We start from the raw sequence: 20,491 nt of genomic DNA on the forward strand, positions 1-20,491 counted from the left end.
TCCTTTCCAGTGGCTATTTTAGCATGTAAGTCATGCTGACAAATCCACAACACAACACTAAACAATACATTCATTGCACTATAATGGTGACAAACGGTGCCCATAAACTGTTAAGGCCTGCACATAGCTGTCCCAACAGCAGAGTCCCAACAGCAGCCCCAAAACCTTACCACTGCTACACCTGGCTCTGAGCGGAGCCTTGTCTGGCAGCGAAATAGTTCATTCAGCCTCATTTTACTGCCTTTTTAAAATGCATAGCTGATATGGCTGACTTGCTTAAACAAATGTGGTTTCTACTGACAATTGAGATGTGCAAACTATGGCATAAGGGAACGATGAGCTGATTAAGACGTTTATGAGCGAGCTAGGACGGACACAGTCAATGTAACTTTTGTTCGACAATTTTGAAATGTACAGCGATAGAATTCATAACATGGGCTGTTCTTGTAGTATTCTCCCAGTACGGAACCGTATGATCAATAAAGGGGGCATAAGCAATATTCAATGATGACGTTTCTCTCAAAAAAAAGGCTACAGAGTAAATGTGCACCACCAAGTCAGAACAGTAGGCTAAGTTATCAGGGGAAAAGGGAGAAAATTATTACGGTGATTGCACATGGGCTACTAACAGCTTACTACACAAATTAAATCACATTTTATTGGTCACATACACATGGTTAGCATATGTTATTGCGAGTGTTGCAAAATGTTTGTGCTTCTAATTCCGACCATGCAGTAATATCTAACAAGTAATCTAACAATTTCTCAACAACTACCTTACACTTGTGTGTATAAAGGAATTAATAAGAATATGTACATATAAATATATGGATGGGCGATGGCCGAACGGCATAGGCAAGATGCAGTAGATGGTATCGAGTACAGTATATACATATGAGATGAGTAATGTAGGGTATGTAAACATTATGTAATGTGGCATTGTTTAAAGTGACTAGTGATACATGTATTACATCCAATTTGTAATTATTGAAGTGGCTAGAGATTTGAGTCAGTATGTTGGCAGCAGCCACTCAATGTTAGTGATGGCTGTTTAACAGTCTGATGGCCTTGAGATAGAGAGTATGAAAAACAGCTTCTGTCACAGATTTGATGCACCTGTACTGACCTCGCCTTCTGGATGGTAGCTCGGTGAACAGGCAGTGGCTCGTTTGGTTGTTGTCCTTGATGATCTGTTTGGCCTTCCTGTGATATCGGGTGGTGTAGGTGTCCTGGAGGGCAGGTAGTTTGCCCCTGGTGATTCGTTGTGCAGACCTCACTACCCTCTGGAGAGCCTTGTGGTTGTGGGCGGAGCAGTTGCCGTACCAGGCGGTGATACTGCCCAACAGGATGCTCTCGATTGTGCATCTGTAAAAGTTTGTGAGTATTTTTGGTGACAAGCCAAATTTCTTCAGCCAACTGAGGTTGAAGAGGCGCTGTTGCGCCTTCTTCACCACACTGTCTGTGTGGATGGGCCAGTTCTTTTGTCCGTGATGTGTACGCCGAGGAACTTAACTTTACACCTTCTGCCCTACTGTCCCGTCGATGTGGCTAGGGGGGTGCTCCCTCTGCTGCGGAAAACTAAAATGAGTGTTTATTATTGGACAAATTCATCTAGTCCTTTCCCATTTTCAATCAGTTTTCATTCCATTTGGTGCCTACAGAACACAGCCCAGGTCTCCCCCTCCAGAGGGAAGAGGAGGATTAGAGCTTCATTAATTGTTCAGCCGGCATCTATATTGATCAGCACGGTAATGAACTCCATGAAAAGCCTCTGCTCTCTTACTGGAGCACCAGTAATTGCTGATCACCTCTCCAATGTTCTCGATATGACCCTCCAACAACAACACCCCTTCCACACACAGCCTCACCATCTAGGCTCCCATCAATTGCTCACTAGCTAGTGTGGAATGAGCTAACAGTTTTTCTTTATAACAATCAAGTTTTATATTTGATTATGAAGTGCCTTCTGAAAGTATTCACCCGTCTCGACTTTGTGCACATTTTGTTATGTTAAATTTAAAATAGATTAAAATGAGATTTTGTGTTACTGGCCTACAGACAATACCCCATAATGTCAAAGTGGAATTATGTTCTTATGTTTTTTTTACGAATTAATGAAAAGCTGAAATATATTGAGTCAATAAGTATTCAACCATTTAGTCACGGTAACTAGGCTTCTCCAAAACTGCATTCGGATGTTACTGATGGTCATTAGTTGCATACCAAACTTGCTAACTGCCATTCATTAATGGCTCCGTACTAAGGGCTCTATTGTCCCTCTCACATCAATGCAAATGCAATCGAAAAATCGAATCAAACACTTCACGAGAGCCCATGAGCTTATGTTCCGCAACATTTCTATAGGCTATGCAGTTGTATGAAAACAGAGTTTTGATGACCTTTATTAAAAAGAGGATCCCATCAGCTTTCTATAGGCTATGGACTATATTTATTTTTTAACTTTCCTTTACAACAGGAGTAGCCTACCTGGCTGGCATGAACAAGAACAGCAGGAAAAGCGTAATCCGTTCACTCTATAAGTGCATATGGATGACATATGTTCCAACAGGTGCATGATAATGGTCCATTCTAAATCAAAACTAATTTCCCACGTTATCTATACTGAACAAAAATATAAATGCAACAATTTCAACGATTTTATTGAATTACAGGTCATATAATGAAATCAGTCAATTGAAATAAATAAATTAGGCCCTAATCTATGGATTTCAGATGGCAGGGGCGCTGCCACTGGGGAGCCATGTCCAGCCAATCAGAATGAGTTTTTCCCCACAAAAGAGATTTATTACAGACAGAAATACTCCTCAGTTTCATCAGCTGTCCGGGTGGCTGGTCGCCGATTATCCCTCAGGTGAAGAAGACGGATGTGGAGGTCCTGGGCTGGAGTTGTTACACATTGTCTGCGATTGTGAGGCCAGTTGGACATACTGCCAAATTTTCTAAAACAACGTTGGAGGTGGCTTATGGTAGAGAAATTAACATAAAATTATCTGACAACAGCTCTGGTGGACATTCCTTCAGTCAGCATGCCAATTGCACGCTCCCTCAACACTTTGGACATCTGTGGCATTGTGTTCTGTGACAAAAGTCACATTGGCCTTTTATTGTCCCCTGCACAAGGTGCACCTGTGTAATGATCATCCTGTTTGATCAGCTTCTTGATATGCCACACCGTTCTGGTGGATTGATTATCTTGGTAAAAGAGAAATGCTCACTAACAGTGATGTAAACAAATTTGTGCACAAAATTGGAGAGAAATACGCTTTTTGTGTGTATGGAAAATTTCAGAGATCTTTTATTTCAGCTCATGAAGCATGGGACCAACACTTTACATTTTGCGTTTACATTTTTGTTCAGTATAGAATATGAAGTCCATCTAAACTGGAAGTGGAAATTATTGTCCAAAAACAAACTTTTAAGTAGCACTGCCTCAATGATACATGGTGAATATGTGCAGTGCGCACTCACTGGGGATATTGCCGATGCGCTCCTCTGGTGCCAATAGGCTACTGTTCAGTCAATTAAGTTGAACATTTTGATAACTAAAAGACAGATTAGTCTTTTCATTGTGTTGTGGAAATTCTTACACAGGGACACTCAAAGTCAATCTTAAATGAATCACTGTTTATTATCAGCGCGGTGGAGAGGCTCCAAGTCCATGGTCTACCGGGGCAGACCTGTTAGTTCACTTATATACAGACAATTTGCATGATTTAGCGTTTTCAGTAATGAATTTATCATTAACGTTTGCTTCATTAACTTCTTACGGATCAATTCCCGTTAACGGGATAGATTTGACAACATCCGGTGAAATTGCAGAGCGCCAAACTACAGAAATATAAATATTCAACATTCACGAAAATACAAGGGTAATACATCAAAATAAAGCTGAACTTCTTGTTAATCCAGCCTCTGTGTCAGATTTCAAAAAGTCTTTACGGCGAAAGTACACCATGCGATTCACATACAGCGATCCGCATACAAAAACATGAAAACCAATTTTAAACCAGGCAGGTGCAACACGAAAGTAAGAAATTGCGATATAATAAATGCCTTACCTTTGAAGATCTTCATCTTTTTGCAATTTCAATTGACTCAGTGACACAATGAATCGTTGTTTTGTTCGATAAATTCCTTCTTTATATCCCCAAAATGTCCATTTATTTGGCGCGTTTTATTCAGAAATACACCGGTTCCAACTCGCCCAACATGACTACAAAGTATCTAATAAGTTACCTGTAAACTTGGTCCAAACATTTCAAACAACGTTTCTAATCCAACCTCAGGTACCCTAAAATGTAAATAATCGATCAAATTTAAGATGGAATAAACTGTTTCCAATACCGAAGAAAAACAACGAGGAGCGAGCTTCTGTTCATGTGCACCAAAAGACTAGAGTCCACCTGAGTGCCACATAGAAAGAACAGGAAAGAAAGAACATCAAACAATTTCTAAAGACTGTTGACATCTAGTGGAAGCCATAGGAACTGCAATCTGGGCCCTAATAAATCAGGTTTCCCATAGAAAGCATTGGAAAACAATGACCTCAAAAATACATTTCCCTGGATGGATTATGCTCTGGGTTTCGCCTGCCAAATCAGTTCTGTTATACTCACAGACATTACTTTAACAGTTTTTTTTAGAAACTTTAGAGTGTTTTCTATCCAATACTACCATGCATATGCATACCCTAGTTTCTGGGCCTGAGTAACAGGCAGTTTACTTTGGGCGCTTTTCATCCGGACGTGAAAATACTGCCCCCTAACCCAAAGATGTTTTAATGTGACTGACCAATACTGGGTCATGCATGTGACAGACCAATATCGGGTCATGCATGTGACAGACCAATAGCTCTCAAGGCTTCTGAGACCTTGAAACTGAGAGATTGATCTCAAAACAAGGGCTTGGGCATACTGCCAAATTGCAGATACGAAAGTGAGGATTTCAATCAGTCACTTGCATGAACATGGAAATTGGTTATTAGAAAAGTACAAACATAAACATTTCCATCACATTTGTCTTCTCTTTAGAGCAATAACCATTTGCTTTCCAAACTATGTTTCCCGCGATTGTATTTTGAAACTTTGCGATATCCCTGGCTCGGGCCTCTCTACTTTTCACAGACCGTCGCAACTCAACAATAATCTACCTCAATTGTGCGGTGCCTTTCCTTCCGACTGTAGGCAATGCAATTTAAAACAATACACAACTTATTTTTTTTAAAGAGGCTAATGAACCTCTGTGGCCAAATCATGCTATAGTAGCCTAATTTTGAATTGTTTGATATATTTCTGTATAGACATGGGTAGTAATGTTGACTTCCCCTAGCCTTATGGACGTGCCAATATGCTTACATATTACAAATGTAACCACATGTAACCTCCATTCGCTGTTCGAGTGCATGCTATGGATTTTTAAAAAATGTGTGTGTGTGGACTATTCTTAATCAAAAATAATTCCACAGGCCTTTTGTTATGGTATCCGGTTCTCTCTTTCACACTTCTGTTTTGGTTATAAATGTTTACGCTCCCAATTGGGATGATGTTATTAACAAGTGTAATTCTTTGCCTCCCAATCTAAACTCACACCATTTCGTTTTTGGAGGTGACTTGAATTGTGTGATCCACCCAGTCTTGGCCCATTCAAACCCTGTTTTACCCCAAACCCTGACAGGTGTCGATCACACTTTCTTTTCAAACTCATCAAAGATGCATCGGAGTGTGGCTCATACGGACCGATCTCATGTTTCAAAGCAGATGTAAAAAATATTAGCGCAATTGCTTGCCTCTAATTGAATCCTCTATGACAGACATCATATCAACGGATCAGACAGGGTTTATTAAGGGTTGCCACTCCTTTTCTAACATTCAACATCTGCTTAATGTCATACACTCTTCTGCATCTTCGGACATGCCTGAAGTAGATTATCTCTTTAGATGCGGAGAAGGCATTTGACAGGGTAGAATGGGAATATTTATTCTCTTTTACTGGGAAAATGTGGATTTGGTGCAGACTTCATTTCCTGGGTTCAACTGTTGTACTTATCACCCAAGGCATCAGTACTTACAAACATTCACAGTATTTCCTATTATCAAGGGCCACACGCCAGGGATTTTCCAATGTCCCCTCTGTTATTTGCACTGGCGATAGATCCCCTTTCTATTATGCTGATGGTCACACGCTCAATACATGGTACCTTCAGATGGGTACTGGAACACAAAGTTTCCTTGTATCCACATGACTTGCTTTTATATATATATATATATTTGACCAAAGTCTTTTTTCACTTCAGTGCATAAGCTTAAATCTTTTTTTATGGGGCAGTGGGAGTCCAGGAATATCTAAAGCATTCCTCCAGAGAGAACCCACGGAGGACCCTTTCTAACTGTATGTATTATTACTGGGCAGCGAATATACAAAAGATTGTTTACTGGCTTCGCACCCCAGAAACAGACTGCTGTCAAACAGAAGCCAACTCCTGTTTCTCTTCCTCTTTGTCATCCTTAGTCACTGCCCATCTCCCTCTGTCAGCTTCACGCTTTACATCCAATTGTTGTCAATACTCTTCAAATTTGGACTCGATTCCATCAGCATTTTAAATTCTGTGATTTAACTATTCGAGGTCCTATATGTAATAATCGCCTCGTCCTTCCAGGCAAACTGGATTCAGCTTCCAGGCTGTGGCAGAGGAATGGCATTGCTAAGTTTAATGACTGTTATACTAATGGCACCTTTGCCAATTTCGAAGACCTCACTATCAAATTTGATCTACCACTTTCAAGTTTATTTAGGTATTTCCAAATCCGCCGGTTTATTCACACTTAAAGCCCCACCTTTCCAATTCTATCAAGCGAATCGGGTCTGGGGTGGATCTTTTGAAAACACCTTTTCAACTAAAGGGACTCGTATCCCATATGATTTAGATAATCATGTCCCTTGATAACCTGTCACTCAATAGAATCCGATCTGAGTGGGAAGAGGAACTTGGTGGAGAGATCACTGATGAATGGTGCCTTACTTCGGGTAAATGGGAGCTCCTCTTGTGCCCGGCTCAGCCTGATACAGTTTAAGGTACTTAACCGTATCCATTTCATTAAGGCCAGATTGTCCAAATTCTACTCAAATATTAATGGTACATGTGACAGGTCTTAAAGCTCCTTGGCGGACTTGACCCTCATGTTCTGGTCCTGTCCCCATCTGGCAGATTATTGGTCCACTATATTTAAAACCCTTTCCGAAGCATTTGATATAAAGTTGCAGCCTAGTACAGAAATGGCTGTTTTTGTGGTAGCAAACAACAATCCTTCTCTGACCAATAGACCGCTAGATGTCATTGCCTTTGCATCTCTGTTAGCCCGCAGAAGGATCAATCCTCCCTTAGCCTCTCTTTGGCTCAAAGATCTGATGCTCTTCCTAAAATTAGAAGAAAAAAATGAAGTATACTATTCAAGGGTCAAGCAACTCATTTTATTCCACCTGGGACCTGACGATATCCTATTTTAAACAGCTCCAAACACTTCCTCCAGATTAGTACTCTTTTTTTCTTCTTCTTTTTTTTTGAACCTTTATTTAACCAGGCAAGTCAGTTAAGAACAAATTCTTATTTTCAATGACGGCCTAGGAACAGTGGGTTAACTGCCTTATTCAGGGGGAGAACGACTCTTGGCCCAGACCCCTTGAGATTACTGCTATATAGGCCTATAAGAACACCTAATCACCTGCAATTGTTAGGCTATTACATGGTTTCTTGTGTTGAAGTAACATTGGTGTATACTTTTTGGTTTTCTAACATGTAACTCAATGACTTTCCCTTTTTTTGATGTGTTTGGAGGCATTCTGGAGGGGGAGGACAATGTCTTTACATTTGATCTTTCATTCATTGTGAATAGAAATATGATCTAAAAAAATATTTTTTAAATCCACACACATGCACTGTATTAGTAGGCTATATGTGAAGACCAGATTCAATTAAGAGTAGTATGATGGGTGAGAATGTTATCAAGTGCTTGTCAAATTGTGAGACTGAAGTGTGTGCAGCCTGCAAAAGAAATAGAGCAGAACTCATGCCCTTTCATGCAGCCTTAGAATGTATATAAGAGCTAAACATATAGCCTAATGTTTGTATCACAACGAAAATGGTATAAATAATTAAGCACATACTGTAGTTGTACCTGTTTCTTTTAACTGCTCAACACAGAATAGCCGCATGTGCGAACTCCCTCAAATCGTTTGGAGAAAATATCCAGTGTATATTATTCATGTTCAATTGTGTTCTTCAAACTATAAAATAATGCCACGGAATTCCAAGCAAACTAGTGTAGCCCAGAGCCATATGGCATAGCCAGATCAGGGCCTAACATAAGGACAACTCATGTATGTATGTAGTATGTAGTCTATTTCAGAAGAACAGAATAGCATTTTCTTCATGTCATGCTTCTTTAGACCTGTCTAAAATAAATAATGGATGTATTGTGAAGGTGTAGGTTATATTACATGGTTTCATTAGACTTTTTAATATGTAGATGTTCCAAAAGTCTGCATCAGTGGCTTGTAGGCTATGCGTGAAAGCCAGGAGATGCTAAATGTGTTTATCTTGATTAACAGTCAATTATCATGAGACCGGCAGTTATTTGCATGACAATTACCGTCTGACAAAATGTTATGACCGCCACAGACCAATTCCTGAGGGTCTTTCTTGAAGATCTATGGAAAGACTTGAAAATGGCTGTCTAGTAATGATCAACAACCAACTTGACGAAGCTTGAAGAATTTTTTTTTTAAACGTGTAAATATTGTACAGTCTAGGTGTGCAGAGCTCTTGGAGACGTACCCAGACGACTCACAGCTGTAATCACCGTCAAAGCTGTTTCTAACATGTATTGACTCAGGGGTGTCAATACTCATGTTAATGAGTTATTTCTGTATTACATGTTCAATTAGTTTGCAAACATTTCTAAAAACATGTTTTCACTTTGTCATTATGGGGTATTGTATCCATTTTAAATTCAGGCTATAACAGAACAACTTGTGGAATAAGTCAAGGGGTATGAACACTTTCTGAAGACAGACACTGTATGTGAGTAAGTACAACTCCCAATAATGCTTAGTAAATGTATAGGATCTGTAATGGCCACAAAGCTGCATCGTTGTGTAGGGTTTTTACCACAGGGTTAATCATCCGCTTAAAAAAAATGGTTTTTCATTGGGAGGATAGTTTTTCTTCTGAGATGTTAATAAGTATTCATTGCACAAACGTTGATGTCCACTCTGCTGTTTATGGTCTGTTTGGAACCAAAACTTGCATCGATCAACATTCAAATCAAGCATTATCCCAGTAAGAAAGGCCAGCTGTTGAAGCGTTTGACTGTAGGAGAGTAACTTATGTGCGTTAAACAGTCTTGTGGACATCTGCCGGGATTGGTTTCAAACTGCTGACTTAGTGTCAGAGAGGAGGTGGGCTGGCCAGGGTTTTCAGATTAAATCTTTCATTAGGCTCTCTTTGTACAGGTGGCAGTAATGTGGCAGGAGCCTGGCCTGAGACAATGACCCCTCTTACTTTGCCTAATACGCTGAGGAGTGCCGAACCTCCTTTACTGCCACTACTTCATACACACACACAATGAAGCATCTGGTGGCCTTTTCCTGTTGAGAAGTCTTTCTTCGGACATTGTATTGGTAAAATGTGTGTGTGATTAGGAGCTTTTGTCTGGTTCTTTGCCTTAACATGTATGTATGTGTATGTGTGAAAGTTTGGTAAAGTTGGATATTTAGCTATTTGTGTGTGATGGGGGGGGGGGGGGGGGCAACTGCCTGCGTGCATGCTCCCAGCTCAGCTGGGTGTGTCTACTCTGGAACCCCCAGCAGGGTGAGTTCGGCGGGGTCAAAGTGATGAATTTTTATGGGTCTGTTCCCTGTGTTTCAGCCCTGTCCCTTTCTCTATGCTCTGCATTGCCTCTTAAAAACAACCATGCAGGGCAATTTGTCCTGCCGGGCCCTGGAGAATGGGCGAGCAGAGACATTATATACCAGGGGGCAAAACACACTCATGCGCACACACACACATTCACCCCCACCCCAGCATCATGTTGTCCTGAATGATTTGTGGCCTGTCCATTATGCTTCAGAAAGGACAAATGCATTCGACAGGGCCCTGAAGTTAGCACAGGGGCAATAATGGCACCCCTCCCAATGCCACCTATTGTTTTAGAGAAGTTTCCCAGATGTTATAATGCACAAGATAAATAGTGCACATTATCGTTACCTCGCGCGCCCCTTTTACCTCGCCTCATTTGAGATGGGGCGTTTCACACTAGGAGACCCCCCCCCCCGTGTGGCCTGCTATCACAGAACTTAAGCTCTCACACTCTGGGGCTCATGAGAAGCCATGCAAGTGTTTGTGTGTGTCTGTGTATGTGGGTATCAGTGTCTGTGGTGGGGGATGTTAAGGCAAAGCAGTGAGAAGGGTCGACCATTCTTCCGACCAGAAAGACGTTGATGCATGGTCCTGACTAACCTCTAACCTGGTGTGAGTCTGGGTCAGAAATAGGGTAACAGTGAGCGTAGCAGGGTAAAGCCACAGTCAGGACTCATAATAAAGTGTCTCAGGGAAGGAGTGCTGATCTCTGATCAAGTCCCCCTGTCCTGTCCATGTTATCTTAGCCATTATGGTCTAAAAGGCAAAACTGATCCTCCTGATCCTTCTACTCCTACTGAGACGCTTTATGAATACTGAAAAAGATCTGTGACTACACCCCCCCCCATGTTAAATCCCCCCTCCTAGTTCTTCATCCATGGCATTGGTGAATCCACTATGTTTTAGTGGGATTAATGAGCAACCCGGAGGGAGAGAGTGTGGAGCTCTCTGGTTGAACTCCAGGCAGGTCAGGTGGAGTGGTGGGGTGGGGGTCAGCCCTGATTTAGAGGCTCCCTGGGTAATGGGTGGCGAGTGGGGAGTGGGGAGGAGAGGGTATATTTGTTTTTGCCCACTTTGGATCCGGGCGCATCACCGTTTGGGAAGATGTCTCAATCATGCATGCAGGGCAGACTGATATGGCGAGGAGGAGAGAAGAGAGGAGGAGAGCGCTAAGCTAAACCCGCCAGCCGTTGGCACCACTCGAGCGGGTTGGCAAGTCCCCTCGCACAGCGGTGAGAAAATAATGGCACGCCATGACAATGCCACCGCCCCTGGTGACACAAAGGCCAGCCCTGCCCTGTCCCCACTTGGTGTAATGGAGAGTGATCTCTTTAAGTAACGGCGGCCCAGGGGTCATACTCCAACTCCCTGTCCCGTCTCCCTCATCAAAAATAGAGATTTAATCGCCGAAGCTCTAAACACACTCAATGGGTTATTTTTGGGGTGGAATGTCGGTGACGGGAGAGTGAACAATAGGCATGTGAAATGATTTGATGGGATTAGGGTTGCAAAGGGCGGCTGTGTTACTGGAAACCTTTGAAGTTCTTTCAAGGATTTTCTGTAATATATCCCAAGACATTTAGTGGCACTTTTGGGTCCTTCAGATTATCACAGGTTTCTGAAATAATGTCTGGCCCTCTATGTGGCCTTATCACATGCAAAGTATATGTAATAATTGAATAAGATGATTTAAAACATAAAATGACAAAAGCTGTAAAACATTATCCTAAATATAAACCATCAACTTAGTGAATACCATTGGTGTTTAATATGAGGGTTTCAGCATGAAATATCCTTTTATATATATATTTTTTTACAAACATATTTATTTGAATATGTTTATATATTTGTTGTCAATGTTTTGGGGTCAAACTGGTGGAAGTTATGAAAAAGTAGTTAGTTGGAAGAGTTGCGGAGTTAATTGAAAATAATGCCATTGTTGATTAGATGCTTTTTTCATTAATTAGGCTATTGAACCATATGGCTATTGAACCATGGGACAATATGGACACAAATATAATAAATAGATACTTATGCAATGTGAATACTTTTTTTTAAACTACTGAAGTGTAAATGACCTAAATTACGATAGATTGCTCTAGATTTTTTCTGTTAATTACCTAAATTACTTTACCAAAAGTAAATTATCGGTATCTTTGCAACTCTAGATGGGAATCACCCAGTGGCTAGGTTGAGTGATGTAAGCGGAGCCCCTGCCCAGGTTCTGTGGCGTAAATCCCATGAAGCCACCCCTGCCCCATTGCCATGCCAGGGCAGTCACCTGGCACACTGCCACACCCATGGACCCCTGGAACCTTACAAGCCATGGACTGGGGCCTGGTGGAGAGGAAATTTATAACCTCAGATACAATTCAATGAAGGGCATGGTGATTAGTTGACCAATTGAATCAGGTGTGCTAGTACTGCAATAGATCTGTGGATTTGCTGTGGTTTAGTCGATTGCGGTTTGGGGAACACTGCCATATCGCAGGCACAGAAATGTGTTATGGATGTGTACGCTTTGTATGGGATGTGCTGAAAGGAAGTTATATCAGGGCAAGAGGGGATACTGGTTTTGAGTACAGTTGGTTTTCTTAGGTGTGAGATTGGTGTGCCGGTTGGCTTGTGGCCAGGTTGAATGAATGGGGGTTGTGTCATGGTTTTGTTGGTTGTGTCAGTGTTGTGTTTGCGTTGGGCTCAGCCAAGCTTCTCCATCTGTTTGCGTGGCTGGATCAGTAGCAGAAGGGGAAAGGCAGTCGGTGCTTTGAAGTGGGACAGATTGCTTTAACCTTGTCTCTAAAGAGAGCAGCTGGAGTAGAGAGGTCTTTTCACCGCCCGTTTCCTTCTCGGACACTGATGGGGAAAGGCTATACGGACACACCTGGTGCCCAAATTGATGACGTAGGTCGTGCAGCTGAGAGTCTTGTAGAGACTAATGGATTCGGTTCAGTCAGTCGTCCTGTTGAGCCCTTCCCAGCTAGCTAGTTTATGCTGGCTAGCTGGCAACAACCACAGCATGGCTCTAGTTAAAACTTGTAAATTAAAGTGACATTTAGATGGGCGAGGGAGAATTAACTTGTAGTATTGGTTACCATCTGGATGTCACCGTGACATGCCAATTAGCTAACATAATGACAAGCCGGTACGAATGACCAGTGCAACGATGTTGTATCGAGGTGCTTGCCAACTTGAGCTGCTTCCCACTGGGCAGCTATATCGCATGTTGCCGCTGGTAGTGAAAACGGGGCCAATTTGTTCCATCCTACTTTATTTTATTTTGAGTAGGATAGCAGCCTTATACTCTCCCAAGTCCCAACTTCGGCAGACAAGTTTCAAATTCTCACTGAAGTTTCTAGCCACAAGCATAAACTAGCTACCTGGAAAGGGCCCATCAGGACGGCTGACTGAACCGAATCCGTTTGTCTCCACTCAACTCTCAGCTGCACGACATACGTCATCAATTTAGGCACCAGGCGTATCCGTGTAGCCTCTCCCACACCAATGAGATTATTCCATTTGAAGCGCAAAGCAAGCGCCATCCCCCAAAATGCACAGGGGCAACCTCTCCTCTAACTCCTCGACAAACAGGCCCCGCCCGTCTCCTGTGTTGACCCGAGACCCACAATGCAAAGCTTTTGCCGGGCCGGGGGTTCTCTTTGTATGGGCTGTTAGAGAGACTATTGGCGTTCCCGAAGCAGTGAAGTCATCCCTCTGGACAACTCTACATATTTGTTTTCCTTCCAAACTTCTCATTCCTGACAGCTGTCCTGTTTTTTCCTCTTCTTCTCCCTCTTATCCTCATGTACCAAATGAAAAGCCAATTGTTCAACTCAAATGTGTTATGTTAATATCATTTGGGGGAGGTCAATGAGAGCATGTTTAGATGTAATGTGTTATGTTAATATCATTTGGGGGGGGTCAATAAGAGCGTGTTTAGATGTAATGTGTTATGTTAATATCATTTGGGGGAGGTCAATAAGAGCGTGTTTAGATGTAATGTGTTATGTTAATATCATTTGGGGGGTCAATAAGAGCGTGTTTAAATGTAATGTGTTATGTTAATATCATTTGGGGAGGTCAATAAGAGCATGTTTAGATGTAATGTGTTATGTTAATATCATTTGGGGGTCAATAAGAGTGTGTTTAGATGTAATGTGTTATGTTAATATCATTTGGGGAGGTCAATAAGAGCATGTTTAGATGTAATGTGTTATGTTAATATCATTTGGGGGTCAATAAGAGCGTGTTTAGATGTAATGTGTTATGTTAATATCATTTGGGGGTCAATAAGAGCGTGTTTAGATGTAATGTGTTATGTTAATATCATTTGGGGGTCAATAAGAGCGTGTTTAAATGTAATGTGTTATGTTAATATCATTTGGGGGTCAATAAGAGCGTGTTTAGATGTAATGTGTTATGTTAATATCATTTGGGGTCAATAAGAGTGTGTTTAAATGTAATGTGTTATGTTAATATCATTTGGGGGTCAATAAGAGCGTGTTTAGATGTAATGTGTTATGTTAATATCATTTGGGGGTCAATAAGAGCGTGTTTAGATGTAATGTGTTATGTTAATATCATTTGGGGGTCAATAAGAGTGTGTTTAGATGTAATGTGTTATGTTAATATCATTTGGGGGGTCAATAAGAGCGTGTTTAGATGTAATGTGTTATGTTAATATCATTTGGGGGTCAATAAGAGCGTGTTTAGATGTAATGTGTTATGTTAATATCATTTGGGGGTCAATAAGAGCGTGTTTAGATGTAATGTGTTATGTTAATATCATTTGGGGGTCAATAAGAGCGTGTTTAGATGTAATGTGTTATGTTAATATCATTTGGGGGTCAATAAGAGCGTGTTTAGATGTAATGTGTTATGTTAATATCATTTGGGGGTCAATAAGAGCGTGTTTCGATGTAATGTGTTATGTTAATATCATTTGGGGGTCAATGAGAGCATGCTTAGATGTAATGTGTTATGTTAATATCATTTGGGGGTCAATAAGAGCGTGTTTAGATGTAATGTGTTATGTTAATATCATTTGGGGTCGGTCAATAAGAGCGTGTTTAGATGTAATGTGTTATGTTAATATCATTTGGGGGTCAATAAGAGCGTGTTTAGATGTAATGTGTTATGTTAATATCATTTGGGGGGTCAATAAGAGTGTGTTTAGATGTAATGTGTTATGTTAATATCATTTGGGGGTTAATAAGAGCGTGTTTCGATGTAATGTGTTATGTTAATATCATTTGGGGGTCAATAAGAGCGTGTTTAAATGTAATGTTTTATGTTAATATCATTGGGGGTCAATAAGAGCGTGTTTAGATGTAATGTGTTATGTTAATACCATTTGGGGGCAATAAGAGCGTGTTTAGATGTAATGTGTTATGTTAATATCATTTGGGGGTCAATAAGAGTGTGTTTAGATGTAATGTGTTATGTTAATATCATTTGGGGGTCAATAAGACCGTGTTTCGATGTAATGTGTTATGTTAATATCATTTGGGGAGGGGTCAATAAGAGCGTGTTTAAATGTAATGTTTTATGTTAATATCATTGGGGGGGGTCAATAAGAGCGTGTTTAGATGTAATGTGTTATGTTAATACCATTTGGGGGGGGGGTCAATAAGAGCGTGTTTAGATGTAATGTGTTATGTTAATATCATTTGGGGGGGGTCAATAAGAGCGTGTTTAGATGTGTGTTTAAAGACCCAGGCACTTTGATCAGCCCGGCCACTCGCCCTACTTAAAGAGAAAGCTCTGTCCAGGAGCCCGCTTCCTCTTGCCTCCCACGCCCCCTGCCCAAGCGGTCACATTACCCAGGGTGCCTCTATAGCAGATGCATGATCCACAGTTAGCGGTGGTGAGCTTGGGTTAATTCTTGGTCAACATCTGTCCTTGTTTTTTCACTCAAGGATTAAAAAAATAATAATAATTTCTTCTTATGTCTGAGAAAGCACCTGGGCTCTCTTGGCAGTCCCGTCCTGCACGGATCTAGAAGACTTAAGCAGTGGCATGATGGGGTTCTCATTTACCCTGCCTCTTTGTTAGGTTAGGGGGGTATCTCATGACGAAGGTCCCTGCATGGGCCGACGGGCTGGTGGGTTGGTGGGCCGGGCTGAATTATACAAGGGATGTGGTGATGGAGTTTTAGAGGGACGAGGAGGGGGAGGTTGTTTTTCACGGAGGCATCCCAGGACGACAGGAACGCACTGTGATCAATGGCGTGCAATCAGCCGCCTCTGACTCCCATGACACACTGATCAGTCTTAGTCAATGAACACATGAATGAATGAATCAATCACATGTCAGGCCTGGCCACCGAACTGCTTAACCTGAACAACTGTGAGGACAGACCACCACCATACTGCTGGGTGTGTAGAGGACCCAGATTTGTAAAGTAGGCACGCTATTCTGAAAAACTGAGTTGATTCTCAAAAATTATTACACTCAGATTGACTGGTTTTCCCTGAAATTGTATAGTTTCACTAAAATGTAGACCAAGTGAAATAATTTCCTCACAATACACGACACTGTGTCATTGTCGTTTTTTCTTGTTGAGCTTTCAGTTCAGAGTCAGAAACAGTTGGCAAAGGGTGTGACACAGAAAAGCTACATCATTGTGGACCAATGAGCCTCTAGGCTCTTAGAAGAAATGAACATAAACAACTATGTGCTTGCTTGCGCAGGTATGCTTTTGACTTGTGACGGGGACATATTCAGGTATAGTGAAGCAACATTGATCCTTGTGCACAAATAACAGATTTCTTGGTCGAGGCCAACGCTTACTGGATTACAGAAATCATTTGAACATGAATGGAGAGGCCATTTCTGTTCTTGAAATATCTGGCGGTTTTTTGTCCAATAAGCTGTGTGGGTTTCTGGCAGTGCTGCTGGCTCTGAAGTGGCCAGGGATTTCTGCTTGGCTGGGTTTTGGATTTGCAAAGCTGACAGAAGGGCTTCGGTTGGGAAGAACAAGAGGGCCCAACGCTGCTACCAATTCACTAACTTGAAAGGCTCATTTGAATAAGATAACTTATTAACATGTTCTATTTTTTTTTTTATCTTGTTCAACTGTCCTCATGGCTGCGTTTTGTTTTCTGATTTGCTCAATTTCGATAAATTGTGAAGTCGTTCTAAAAAAAAACACTTAAACGTTAAAGAACGTCAAAAGTCGCCAATTTTGCGTTTTTCGTAATAATCGTAGAAGTGGATGAAAAATTAAATGTTTCGGATTATTTCTTGCTGGTGTGGCTACAATGACTTTTTGACAGGGAAAGTATATATGCCTTGCCCTTCTCCAGCTCCTTCTTTGGCCTATTCATTGCACAAAGCTGCTTAAGCACACTTAAGCGCATTAGCATTTGGATGGCAGGGGACCATATTGACCCTGCATTTGGAGGGCCTAAATGAGTGAAAGATGGAGCGATTTGTTAGGGCTTTAGAAACCAGCTTTAGGGGGGAACTGGGGAGGGTTGTTCCACTTTCACTTACTGCTGGGTGTTTGTTCTAATCTGGTGTGCCATTTTGGGCAAGCAGGACTGATTTGTGACATTTCCGTCTAAAGGCCCTTTTTTCTGCCCGTTATATTGGCTTGACCTGATTAACTAATCTGTGCTTTGAATTTCAATCAGACCGCTGTCCCTGCAGTGTGGTATGGGAACCACTGGTTGAAGGATTACCTCATTCAACTGTCTTCAAACACAGATGGTTGAATGTTTAACTAATTGTTAAAGGAGTCCACAAAGGGGAATTTAACCATGCACACAGTCCACAGGGTCAAGACATAGCACAGAATAAAGAGGGGGACAGTAAGATGGGGATTTTTTTTTGGGGGGGGGGTGGGCGGGTTCTTCAAAAATCCTTCTAATGCATAGTGGTGTTTATGTGTTCTGTGTGTGGACTGTGGAATGGCCATTAGTAATGATACGGTATAGCCCTCTGTACACACACACATGCAGAGAGAGATCCTGTGTTTTACCCTTTGACACCATACGATACATGGTTACATTTGTTTTGTCCACGGTATGATATACTGTTCCATCCTATGAGGATGTAGGGAATACTGGCACTAACCCCCCCCTTCCTTCTACAGAGTCTGTGTTCCACTGCCACCATGCAGACGGTCAGAGTAGGTGACACCAATGAAGTCGAGAAGCTAATATTCAGAGAATCAGAGAACGATCGCAAGGTATGCTACAGCATTGATGTTGGTTCATAAGAAGATGTAAATGCACTGTGTACACACAATACCTGACATTTTTCACGTTTTATCAGAATGACTAATGTACACCTGAACATGGAATAGCTTATTTGTAATGTGCCTTTTATAAAGAAAGAAATGACTCTTTCACACAAACTTTCCCAATGAATCTTCAGGCCATCCTAATGCCTGATACATGCTATAGAGCTGACCCTAACCCGACCTGACCCGGTTGAAGATATTTTAATTTCACATTGTCCTTTCCAGCAACTATGGTGGATGCATAACAAGGCCAGGCTTTGCTCGGTTTGGGCCTATAGTGAGAATCCGGCATAAGTGAACAGGTGGAATAATAGTATTCAACACTTCAGACAGAACGAATGCTGCTCCCAACACCACAGCACATTACCCTTCATTAAATTAATGAAAGCTCTAATTATAAAGTGCTGGTTCAGATGAGGGTCGCTATTAATCAGTCCACTATTCTCCTACCCTCTTCTGCCCCTTTTAGGTTGTACTTCAACTTGAAAAGAAGCTTTTTAATTATATCAACCAGGACGTTTTCCGGGAAAACAATGGGGCCCTGGTAAGAAATGACTTTTGTTTTATAACTTTGGAAGGTTTATTCAATAAAAATGTTTATTGAGGTGCTTTAAGACATTCAGTTGGGAGTTGGGACATTCAAAGTGACAGGAATGTGCAACGTTTACTACATGTTGTCGTCTTTAGACAGAGGCCAAAATTCACTGTGAAACAAGTAAGTGAAAGTCACTGATGCGGACCTTTTTCTTTTCTTTTTCTGTTGCAATAATGCTTTTAAATGTTTTCCATTTTCCACATTTTCTTATCATCCTGACACCTCCTATTGAGAAACAGCTATACACTGAGTGTATGTGTGTGTGTTCGTGCAATTGGACACATGCAACACTGTATAACTGTCAATTGGACACATGTAAGCCAATGTGACACACATCAGGACTCCTCATGACCATGTCATTATAATAGCCAATAATCCATGTGAAACATAGGACTCTTCAAGTAGTCTGTCTGTTTGTGTGTATGCTGTACATACTGTGAGTGTATGTGGGGCTGTATGTCTGTGTCTCTGTGTCGGTATGTGTGTGTTTATGTGGTGTGTGTTTGTGCCCCAGGATGCCCCCACTTTCCTCTCCCCCCTCCCCTGCAGGGCTCGGCAAGATAAATGGCGTAATGGGGCGTCAGAGATAATCTGATGGTCATAGTCTAGTTAAACACACAGTGTTATGATCCTTATAAAACAAACTACCTTTCCAAAAGGATAAATGTTCCCCCTGCACCCCTCCTCAGAGGAAAAATAAATCCATTGCGTCCTTCATCAACTACTAGGCTTGACAGAAATGTAATTCGAGGCACCTCTCAAAAATAATTATTATATTTTGAGAGGAGTAATCATTGGTCGGGACATGATTGAATGTGTCCATGCCTATTGATTTTTGCTATGATTAATAGTTTTGTTTAGTCGATATTCCCATCGAAATTGTATAATTAATTATCCCCGCTGCTGTCAGGCCGGGACGATGGAGAGCCCTGATAAGTATTTGGGAAGATTACCTTTTCCGGGAGTCGTGGCGTCAAGGGACACAGGGTCTTGCTCCTCGGCGGAGGTAGAGGGAGCGGGAGTGGGCAGGGGCGGATCTATGTTCCCGGGAACCAGGATTCTGTGCAGACACATGCCCCCCTCCTCTCCACTACCTCCTATTTATCCAGTAGCGTATCTTCTATCCTGTAGCCCTCCTCTCTCCCCTCTTCATCATTGATTTTGTTTCAGTGCCTCTTTATTGTAACTTTATCAGTGTGGTGTCGGCAGACGGCTGGGAAGGAGGAGGGGTAAAGGGAGGGGGGTCCTGTTTGGAGTGATGAACTTTTCTGTCAGGGCCGCTCCTCATTGTCATGCTCCCTGCATGCTGGCAACATTACTCAAGCCACAAGTTTTCCAGATGAAGTAAATAAATATATAAATAAAGACCCAGGCTAAACTTCTTCAATATTTTACCTGTCAGTGCTCTTAAGTGGTAATACAGCAGCATGCTAAATAAAATGTGACCTTAGCTAGGAAGATAAACACGGAAGGCCAGAGAGAATGGGCTTCTATGCTGTCTCTTATACCTGAATGCCTCGCTACGTTGAATAGCTTATTGTGCTTTTGCTAGTATTGATCAGTTCCTCAGTCTGATCATGATGTATGTAGCATATGTATTATATACAGTGCCTTGCGAAAGTATTCAGACCCCTTGGATTTGTTCACATTTGTTACAAAGTGGGATTCATATTGATTTAATTGTCATTTTTTTGTCAACGGCTTATACAAAATACTC

The 20,491-nt window shown here is 41.6% G+C and overlaps 1 protein-coding gene across 2 annotated transcripts in view; it reads left to right on the forward strand.

The window, feature by feature from the left end:
* The window catches only part of LOC115135265 (inositol polyphosphate-5-phosphatase A-like), a 281,318-nt gene that overhangs the window by 221,689 nt on the left and 39,138 nt on the right, over positions 1–20,491 (forward strand). For both annotated transcript variants that reach the window (XM_029669757.2, XM_029669756.2), the window contains exons 10-11: positions 18,030–18,125; positions 18,649–18,723. In XM_029669757.2, the coding sequence (XP_029525617.1) occupies positions 18,030–18,125; positions 18,649–18,723 (171 nt within the window). The remainder of the gene's footprint in view (positions 1–18,029; positions 18,126–18,648; positions 18,724–20,491) is intronic.

Source organism: Oncorhynchus nerka, linkage group LG10, assembly GCF_034236695.1.
Source record: "Oncorhynchus nerka isolate Pitt River linkage group LG10, Oner_Uvic_2.0, whole genome shotgun sequence".
In the NCBI taxonomy this organism is placed as follows: domain Eukaryota; kingdom Metazoa; phylum Chordata; class Actinopteri; order Salmoniformes; family Salmonidae; genus Oncorhynchus; species Oncorhynchus nerka.